General features: G+C 35.6%; 1 protein-coding gene across 1 annotated transcript; it reads right to left on the bottom strand.

Moving 5' to 3' along the window:
• Positions 1 to 291: 291 nt before the first annotated feature.
• On the bottom strand, positions 292 to 9,162 carry LOC143583781 (pleiotropic drug resistance protein 1-like). Its single transcript, XM_077065998.1, has 21 exons — positions 8,613 to 9,162; positions 8,392 to 8,512; positions 7,438 to 7,526; positions 7,059 to 7,143; positions 6,621 to 6,780; positions 6,443 to 6,519; positions 6,303 to 6,356; positions 5,523 to 5,915; positions 4,987 to 5,268; positions 4,503 to 4,819; positions 4,244 to 4,404; positions 4,053 to 4,156; positions 3,788 to 3,938; positions 3,319 to 3,497; positions 2,907 to 3,239; positions 2,532 to 2,822; positions 2,360 to 2,443; positions 1,805 to 1,938; positions 1,492 to 1,719; positions 963 to 1,389; positions 292 to 682 (listed from the first exon to the last, which is right to left on the bottom strand). Exons 1-21 carry the CDS (start codon positions 8,981 to 8,983, stop codon positions 425 to 427), a joined length of 4,299 nt encoding a protein of 1,432 aa, XP_076922113.1. The 5' UTR covers positions 8,984 to 9,162; the 3' UTR covers positions 292 to 424.
• Between the last annotated feature and the right edge of the window lie 1,282 nt (positions 9,163 to 10,444).

Here is a 10,444-nt window from a genome sequence, read left to right on the forward strand (position 1 = left end):
TGTTTTTAACCGAAAATTTCATCCCGGCCCCCTCTGTTTACGGATTTTTCAATGTGTATTTTCATCCGCCCCCCTCGACATCTTCGTCCAAGCTTCGCCACCCACTGTGTCAGTGACTATGAACATAACCATGTTGTTCACTAGTTTGAGAACAATAACGAAGATGCAACGCCAAGAGAAGAAAATGTTGGTTATCAACACAAAACATACACGGTGTTGATAGCACATTAAAATCCACTGTCTTTTTTTTAGCTGTACTCGGACTAGTAGCCGCATGTTAATAAAAAACTGTAAGACTAAAACAAGAAATGCTTGTATTCAGAAAACAACGAAACAAGGATCTTAAATCATATATCGAATACAAAATTCACGAGTTTGTTACACAATTCGACATGTTTTTATCTACCAAACACGAAAAACAAAGTTATCTCTTCTGGAAATTAAAGGATCGAATGCAGTAAGCAAAGATGAACGCGAAAAACAAAACCAACCCAATGTGCACACCAGCAATAGCCCCAAGAAAAGAATGCTTGAAACCAAAGTACCGGTCCAAGTAACCTTTAATGGTTTCACCATTTGCGAGTACATCTTCATAGTCCCCAAACTGTGAAGCAACCATCCCGTAAAGAGTCCAAGCCATCGGGTTCCCCCAGTAGTACCATCTCCACCAGACAGGGATACTCTGTATTTCCAAAATAACAAGATTTTAGAACTTGAAAATATAGACTTGTTTAAACGGGTCGACTAAGTAATAATCAAGTTTCAAATGTGTTGGGTTGGTAATAGTAAAAGAATAGGTTAAACGGGTTGTAAGTCGAAATGTTTAATTAAACAGGTCAACCGGAACACAACCTGTTTTTAAAAGGGTTAGATATGTCAACCCAAAACCCGATTATTATTGTGTCATGTTCAAGTCATTTATACTTTATAAAAACAGTTTTCACTAACTAAGAGAAACTTACGGGTCGTGGAATAATGAATCCCGAGAACAGATTGAAGATCCCATAGAACGAGGCGGCAATAATGGCCGCGATATTAGCATTGGGGGTAATGGCAACGGTCATCATACCATAATAAGTCATGTAGAGGAAACAACACAATTGGAAAAACAAATACCAAAAGAATTTATCAGCCTTCCACTCGAACCCGATCATGGCATACACTATAGTACCATACACCCCGGTCTGGGCCAGCACATACGGGATCTCAACCAAAACCTGAGCAAAAGCATAAGGCAATGCAGAATACATCCCGGCTGCTCGTTCTCGATAAAACACAGTCCGTTCGACATCCACAACAGGTTGAACCGTGGATGCATTTTGGATTCCTAAGAAAATAACCGCAGTGTACATAGAACCCATTGCGTTCATTAGATCTTGTTGGGTTGATCTGAAATAAATACATCACCCATTGATAAATAAATATAAATAAATAAATGGTTCCAAGTTCACAGCATTATGTTAATAAAAAGATTGAGTTGATGCTGCTTACTTTTTACCACCAAGATCCCAAAACATTGTGCCAAAGATGAGGCCGATAAATGTGGTGAAGACGAAACGTACAGCTGTGTAGGGCGGGTTCCTCCAGTATGACCACCGTTGTTTCCACAGACAGGCTAAACATTGAACGATGAAGCTCTGCGAGTATTGAGTTGGGAAGAATAAATCTTGAGTGCTGGGACGTGGTACACCTAATTCTGCGATCAAGGCTTTGTTTCTCCTGCAAATTTTGACCAGAAAAGTTAACAAAATGATGACTTTTAAACGAAAGATTGCCACGTAAGGATAGTTCGTCGTGTACTCACTTGTACAGATCGGAGTTCCTGTAGATTTGAGTGAAGTCAACTCCAAGAGCGAGTTCTTGTGCTGAGGTACTCACTTCCAACATCCATGTTGCGGGGTTATATCCATCAGTTATCTTAGCTATACCTTCGATAGCCTGTTAATGGAAAAACATATATATGTAAGTGTTTATGCATTATAAGTACGCTCTTTTTCGCTTGGCCCGTTAAGAGCAACCCAGGTAGACCCGTGTATGACTAAATGGGTCAAAACCGGATACAACTTATGGAAGGTGGTAAAATGTTATGGGTTGAACAAGACATGGCGTTGACTTTTTTTTAGGTCAAAACAAGTGTGACATTTGACCTACTTGTTTATTTCTTTTAATAAAGTATGGTGCCAAAAAAGTTGATTAATACAATTTTAAACTACTTTTGACTCGTTTAACAAGTATTCAGTTTAGATATTTTCTTTTGATTTTACATGTTTAGCCCGTTTGAGATGAAACGTTACTTGAATTGACTATTATTAAGCAAACGGGCCAAGTTGCAACCTTGTTCATATTGGTAGTTTCATACCTCAAAGTATTTGATTAATTCACATGAATGGCGACCAATGGGCCCAACGTATAGCTCTTGTCCACCTCTTTTCATCAAGAACAACTACAAAACCGCAAAATATTAAATACATTACACTTTTTTATATAAATACTCGAATCGATGGTAATAAGGTGCTTATTTGTCTTTATACCTCATCAAAAGCTTCAAATATGTCAATGCTTGGTTGATGAATGGTGCAAACAACTGTTCTTCCAGTATCCACGGTGTTCCTGACCGTTCTCATCACAATGGCTGCAGCCCTGGCATCCAACCCAGAGGTTGGCTCATCCATAAATATTATAGAAGGGTTAGCCACGAGCTCAACCGCTATGGTTAGCCTTTTTCTTTGTTCTGTTGATAGCCCGTTGACACTAGGTAACCCGACTAATGCATCCTTTATCGTGTTGAGTTCCACAAGGTCCATCACCTCATCAACAAACATCTGTAGAATTGTATAACATTATTCAAATTCTTGAAAACCATAAAACGGGACTTTTAAGCACGGGTATATAGTAATATAACTAACCTTTCTCTTGTGTTCATCAACATCTGCTGGTAACCTAAGCCATGCCGAGTATAGTAAAGACTCGTAAACGGTTACATGAGGTGAATGGATGTCGTTTTGCTCACAATAACCAGAAATTCGAGCAAATGTTTCTTGTTTTTTTGGGTAACCGGAAATCTTGACATCGCCTTCAATATACCCGCCTGTTTTTCGACCCGCTAACACGTCCATGAGAGTAGTTTTACCAGCACCACTTACACCCATTAGAGCTGTGAGAATACCAGGCCTGAAAGCCCCGCTAACGCCTTTTAGTAGCAGCAATCGGTCTTCACCCACCCCTTGATCTTTCATTTCCTATAACCCATCATTATAAATCAAATCCTTTTCATGCCAAGTTGACAAAAATATATTGTGAGACTAATTAGTATGTTACCTGTGGCATATCAACAGAGTATTTAATATCATCAAAGGTGATTGAATGGGGTTCAAATGGAAGGATCATTCCTTTCTTCTTATTATGGCTTCCTTCACCTTCCTTTTTCACGGATGATAACTCAGTCGCCGAAGCACTTTCATCCTCTGTTGATACACTGGCTTGAGCTTTTTCAAAAGCTGTAAACCAAGAAAACAAATGTTACAAAATGACAAGACAGGATTTATAGGCTGCCACTATATAAACACCACTAAAAACTATCCAGACACCACTGACGTGTCGTACGACCCGCATCGTCATATTGACCATATAGCAGGGGAAAAAGGCCCGTATGACCTTTTACACCCTATCATACGGCCGTGTTATAAGACAAAAAAGGTCATATGGCATGCAAGCTGGTATATACTTTGAGAGGTCATATGGCCCAATTTATAACAAGTTTGTCATATCACAAACATAGAAAACTCACGATTTAGGTAGGCGAGAGCCAAAGCGAAGCCGAAATTGAAGACTAAAATAAACCCGAGTAATGCCCCAACTGCAAGCCAATACCAATAAGCTTCTGCAAAGAACCCTCTTGATGTGATAATTCGTTTCCCAATCGTTGTACCGTTCAAAGGCTATATATAACACCAAAAACATTCATTTCAGAATGTGAACTTAAAACTAAAGGTGTTATTTTTGAGTCATTTGCTTATGAACGGTCTAAAAAAACAAAGCTTTGTGTAACTTACTGTATTCCAACTGTGCCCAAGAAACTCATTTACTGCTAATGCATTCATTGCATACATCATGGGAGATGACCAGTATCCCCATATCCACCAACCCTTAATATCATCTTCAGCATTAAACGCCATATGTTAGTTGAAAAAAAGAAGCAAAAAATAATGCGATATATATATTTCAAAACTAGTTAACATAATACCTCGTACAAGGACAAAACCACCCAATACAAACACTAAGAGAAGTGCAAATGAACCAAACGTGTTCGCAACAATCATGTTCCTACCCAAAGCTCCAATGCCCCGAAATAATCCAGAAGCCATTTGGTTAACAAGCAACAACATCAAGAATTGTTTGAAGAACCTGCAAGATATTGGATGTGAGTTTTGAAAGGGATAATATGTTAGAATCTGATGATCAGTCCCAAAACACAATACCAGACGACGTTAGAAACTAGTTACCTTGATATATTAGGATCAAATCCAATGACATAGTAAGTGAGAATAGTCCAAACCGCAGCTTCCATAATTGAAACAGGAATCTTGACGATCCATGAAGGAAGAGCATACGCCCACGAGGGGTAGAAAAGGAAGTTCCGTTGCTTGTAGAAAACAGGAAGTTTTGCTATAGTCATTGATATCTCAGACATTCCATTAAACATTAACATAAGGACACCAAAAAATACAGCACCCGTATACAATCCTCCATCTTCTAGACTATCTTTATGCATCTCAGTGCGCAAAAACACCGTTAAAGCGATGAGAGCCATGACAGTTAGCTGAAAATAACCAATGAAGAATGATGCACCTTACAATTTTAACCCAACAGTTTGTTAAAAAAAGAACATGAAAGATCAAAAGTTGTAGAGTAACACTAAACCTACATGGAACAATTTGTTATAAATATTATTAAAGATCAAAACTTTTAGATTAAAACTACACTTACTTGGAACAATTTGAAGAAATAGACGAATGAGTTTCTTTTCATGAGCAGTATTTCTCTATCCGTGCAAGCTTTCAAGATTTCTTTACCATCTAAACCATATTTCTCGGTTGTGAGTGCAGCTGGGTGGCTTTTACTTTTGTCAAATGGTGTTGCGACATCGTGTGCTAGTTTTCTCCCAACATGAAATGACTGGAATGCTTCTGCAAATTCTTTGGACGTCACGAATCTATAAGGCTCGTCTCTCCTCTTCCAGTATTGTTCTTGATCTTTCTTGGATGTCACCTGTAACAAGATTTCAACATCATGAGGGCTAATATCGTCATTTATCGTCGTTAATTAGGATTTTATATACAGTCATTCAACACACACAAAATCTGTCATTTTAGGCTAAATGCACAAAATAGAAATGAACTTTACGCTTATTCCTGACATAATTAGTTAAAGATGAGGTACGGTGTTTAATATTGGTTTCTGTTTATTGTGATTTGCACTGGCTTTAGTTACTACTAGATAAAAAATGCCTGTATAATACTTACTTCTTGCAAGAAATCCGCAACGCCTTTTCTTTCCGGACATTTAAATCCCATTGATTCAAAAAACTCAAGCACATTTTCGCGTGGGCCTTGATAAATGATCTTGCCATCAGTCAAGAGTATGATGTCATCAAACAGATCGTATGTTTCCGGTGCGGGCTGCAGGAGTGAAATGACAGCAGTACCCTCAAGAATGTGAATAAATTGTTTAAGTGAATTCACAATCTGATAAGTTGTAGAACTGTCCAACCCTGTTGATATCTCGTCCATAAGAAGAACCTTTGATGGGCCCACTATCATTTCACCCGTTGTCACACGTTTCTTTTGTCCACCAGATATTCCCCTTATCATTTGGTCTCCAACCATGGTATCTGCACAAATGTCTAGCCCCAATATCTGCACAAGAAACCATTTTCTTTTTAGTTGAAGTGGCGAATTTGATCGACAAACTAATTATCAATGGGTTGATTAAGTTGTCAAATGGTAAAAATTATATTCAAACGACAGCTAACCAAATCAATCAAACGGGTCAAAAGTTGTTCTATTCTAAAAGAAACGATTCAAAAGGGTCACGAGTCACCCAAAAAATGTATTTTTGATATAGAAAACTTGCTAAAATTTTCAGTTCAAAATATTAGATTATTACTGAAAAAATATAATTATTGTAATCATATTGACACACAAATAACATACAGAAAAGAGTTTAGAAAATGGACATTGGACAATAAGTGTTTAGGACCAACCCAAACCATTTTTGCCACATCTAATTCACTTTTATCATACCTTGAGAGTATAATCTGTGACCACACTAGCTTCTTGGCCTTTGGTTGCAGCAGCCTGCATAACAACAAAACAATTATTAACATTTCAAATTTTGATCATAAACGATTCAGAATGCTTTTTTACGTTAGATGATTTCTTACCTTCATGAAAACATCAACATCAGGGTCAGGCTTTATGTTGGCATCTCTTTCTCTTCTTGACAACTCCGCTAACATATCTGCAAAAAAAAAAATTATATCAGTTGTGTTACAGAAAAGCTTATAACTTTTAAAAGCATGATTACATAACTAATGAAATATAAATAATTAAAAAACTAACCGTATCGCGATCCAACGCCTTGACATCTTGCTGAGAAAGCCAGTGTTTCTCTAACAGTCATTTCTCCAATATGAATATCATTTTGACTAATGTAAGCAGCGGTTCTTTCGGGTACAAATTCATTTAAGTCATGGCCATTATATGTTACCCTACCCGAACTCTGCATTTATGAAAACAAACTTAGCTAAATGTATACACTTTTGATGACTTCTTTGACTTGAGATACAAATTTGTGAAAAAGTTGACAAAAGGTTGCATGTGTCACAAAACCATGAAAATAGGTGTGTACACATGACAATTATTAGTAGAGTGACAACAAAAGTATGAAGTCATTTTAGGGTCCTTATGTTACTATTAGAGATACATTAGATATGATTGTATGTATATATATATATATATTTACATTCATAATTATCTGGTTGTAATTCTATTTATTACCTTAAGCTCCTTTGCAAGTGTGCCAGCCAAAGCCAACAAGAGTGTTGTCTTCCCTGAACTCGGGGGACCCAAAAGTAGTGTCAATCTACAAACGTTCATGGGCGATTATCAGTATAATTAATCGGAAAAACAGGCGAAGAATAATATAATAATGTGGCTAAATGAATATAAAAGTTAATAATATTTTTGGTGTGAAAGTTATCAAAGTTTCAAAGCATTTCAATTTTAATACAAGAAAGGTTGTAACAGTTATATAAGGTAACCAGTTTTCAAATGTTCTAGTTAATGCTAAAGGCCAGCTTACATTAAAAAAACTTTTTATTGTAAAAAAGTTGGTTTTTATACAATTAGCCTGTGGTTTTATGTTTTTTCTTCTCACCTTTTAGGCTTAATGACACCGCTGACATCATCAAGGATGGTTATATGTTTTTTTGAATTTGGGAGTAAACGGAATAAACTCAATAGCCCCTGTAAATATGAACAGAAAGTAGGAAAAATTAATTCTAAGAAACATCAATAAAAATGTAAAATGCACTGTTTTCGTAACTGGACCGGCCAATATGCCGGGAACGGCTAAATAACATTTAGCCGGTTTGTTTGAGTACTTTTAAACCGTCTCTAGTTGACCTGTCAGTTACGGGTTGGACAAGTTCAAACAACGATAAATCACTGTCAAAGTTAAGAGTTTTTGGAAAAAAAAAAGAACTAATTATAAACAATTATGTATTTTTTATATAAGTAATTAAAAATTCTGTAGGTTTAGATAAATATGTTTAAAAAAAAGTAATTGGAGAAAGTTCAAATTTTAAAACAAATAATTAAAATTTTATAGTTTTAAAATTTTATGAATAAAAAGTTATTAGTTTTTTAAATAAAAAGAATATAAAGTACAAAAAAGTTAATTAAAAACAACTTTTCAAGAAATATACGGAACCGATAGTCTTACACACTAAGAACACCCACAAGGGTTGGTCTTGTATGGGCTTGCTCATTCAAACATGACATGCTGGACGAATCCACCGTTATGGGGAAAGTCTGGAGTTTGTTTATGCGGATGAGTATGTGGCCCCCACTCTCACATACACACAAATATATTATCTATTATATAAATACAATTTTAATATCTTTTAATGGAGTTTGTGTGAGTGTTTTTGAAAAAAAAAATATCTGAATTAGATGTGACGGTTTATAAAGTTCTGATGTTGTGAATGCTAGTCCAAGTGATGCGAAGTCGTGTATGTATAGATCTGACTTTTGATGCTGTGAGGGGCTTTGAGTGATGTGAATGAAGTCAAGTCTGTATAGATCTTGACTTTTTTTTTCTTTTTCTTACCTCAAAAAATTCAATGTGAAAGTTTATAAAACTTGGCAAAGCTCTGCTTCCAGTATTAACATCAGCCTCCACAGTCACATGCTCATATTTAACTTCAATTGTTGGCATATCAATCCCAACCCTATAAACATTTCATATTATTAATCAATCATATGATCATAACTCAAAAACAAATACGAAAAAAAAAAAAGATTATAATCATAAGTTGAAATCTTTTGTACCTATCAAGTCTGTCTCTAAGCTTCAACAAGAACCTCTCATTATCTTCATCAGCAACTTTGACAAGTCTATCAAGCAAATGTTTTCTATCTTCCGGTCCAAGGTTATCAATATCAACTTCATTAGACGGTCCGGTTGATCCGAAAAGTAAACCTTTTCGCAACCTATCGAATGTTGGTAGCTTTTCAAGAGAAGCCCATTTCAGAGCTTCTTCATCATCTTCTTCACGTGAAGATTTTGAGAACACATCCATACCAGAGTTCCTCCATACAGAAGTACTTCCGGATCTTAAACTAGGTGCTCTTGTACTAGGTGCTCTTAAACTCCCTAACCTTATACTACTTGCAGCTTTATATATGTCACTTCCATCCATTGTTGCAAACAACAACTAACACACAAAGTTTTGATCAAGAACCAAAGATCTTTGTGGGTTTTGGTCTTTAGGCCAAGAAGCCTTGGATTTGGCTAAAAAGATGTGATTTTGTTTGTGGGTTTTGTGTATAAGGGACTGAAAGTTGAGAAAAGGTGTATGAAAGATGTTATTCTTGTATAGGAAAGATATATATGAATGTTAGTATGAAAAGGTTGGCCAGTTTTATTGTAATTTGTAAAGTAGTTGAGGGGTGATGCTCTAATGTGAAGAACAAGCACTCCAACCTGGCGGCCAATCTTTTTTTTTTATGGATATTCTGTTTTCAAGAAGCATGTGAGATAATAAATAGAGTGGGTTACATGACCAGTCCCTTGACAACTACTTATTTCCAATGTTTTTGTAAACTTATGTTTCCTTTAGTTGTATGACAAAAGTCTAAACATGAAATCAATAGTAGGATAGAACACATGGACCACATCACATGTGTCTATACTCTATATCAAAAAAATGGAGGTAATAAGTATCAACAATTGAATGTACGACATGAAAATAGGAGATATAGGGGATATACTTGTTAGTTGTTATAGACTATTTTATTGTCTGTTGACTAGAAGTGCAAATTTATGGACTTACATCATCGGTAAGTTTTGTTGCTAAGTTGTTAATAGTTTTTATTTAGAAATTCGGTCATGGGTTATATTGATGGATTCGCTTCATTGGCATGTTACCATTAACATTTAAAACTTAATTTTGCCTTCACTTTTAGTGGTATCCTTCGTCGGCAATTGCCGTCAACTTAAAAAATTTCTTTTTCTCTTTTGGATTTTTTTTGTTTTATCCATCAATGAGTTTCTTGTGGGTAAAGTTTGTTTTTCACTAGTGTTGCTATGCACACTCGTTTGCAAACTTTTATTATAAGACGAGTTATTTAAACATAGGGGTATTGGTTTTTAATATTTTCCAACTTTTCACTCGTTGGCTGATAATACTCTCAACTTTCACTTTGTCACCCACACTCCCAACTTTGATATTAGTTGTTTTTGTCACTCCCTCACTAATGAACAAAAATGTTTTATCAGGCACTATATGAAAATTGGCTAAAAACTGTTTTGTTTGGAAACAATGATGTGATACAAAGATAAAAACAAGTGAAAATTGTGTATCAAACATTAAGTTAAACATGTAATATGTGAGAACTTACTTGAGAAACACAAAAGGTTTACAATTTAGAGAATCAATCCATGTTCTTAGATAAAATAAATGTTTAGATGATCGTAACTAAAAATAATCATATTTAAATATAGCGTGTTGTTATTCACATGTGAACATACTTAATTACTTATGCCATGTGCTTGTGTTTGTCAACATGTGATTTGTAAATGTTTTTTCACCTGTTATATTGGGAGTATTCAATCATGACCCTTTATTTATTTCTCCTTTTGGTATAAAGGTCAAGATTGG

Source organism: Bidens hawaiensis, unplaced genomic scaffold (assembly GCF_021521415.1).
Source record: "Bidens hawaiensis isolate Kalapana, Puna unplaced genomic scaffold, B.hawaiensis_p1.1 tig00032526_1, whole genome shotgun sequence".
NCBI classification, from domain to species: domain Eukaryota; kingdom Viridiplantae; phylum Streptophyta; class Magnoliopsida; order Asterales; family Asteraceae; genus Bidens; species Bidens hawaiensis.

Excerpts from the sequence above, each read along its gene's own strand:
- LOC143583781 (XM_077065998.1), bottom strand. The coding sequence starts at position 8,983 with ATGGATGGAAGTGACATATATAAAGCTGCAAGTAGTATAAGGTTAGGG. Across the intron at positions 4,157-4,243 it reads TGGTTTTGTCCTTGTACGAG|ATGATATTAAGGGTTGGTGG; the intron begins GTATTATGTTAA and ends TTAATGCTGAAG. Across the intron at positions 2,823-2,906 it reads TTGATGAACACAAGAGAAAG|ATGTTTGTTGATGAGGTGAT; the intron begins GTTAGTTATATT and ends ACAATTCTACAG.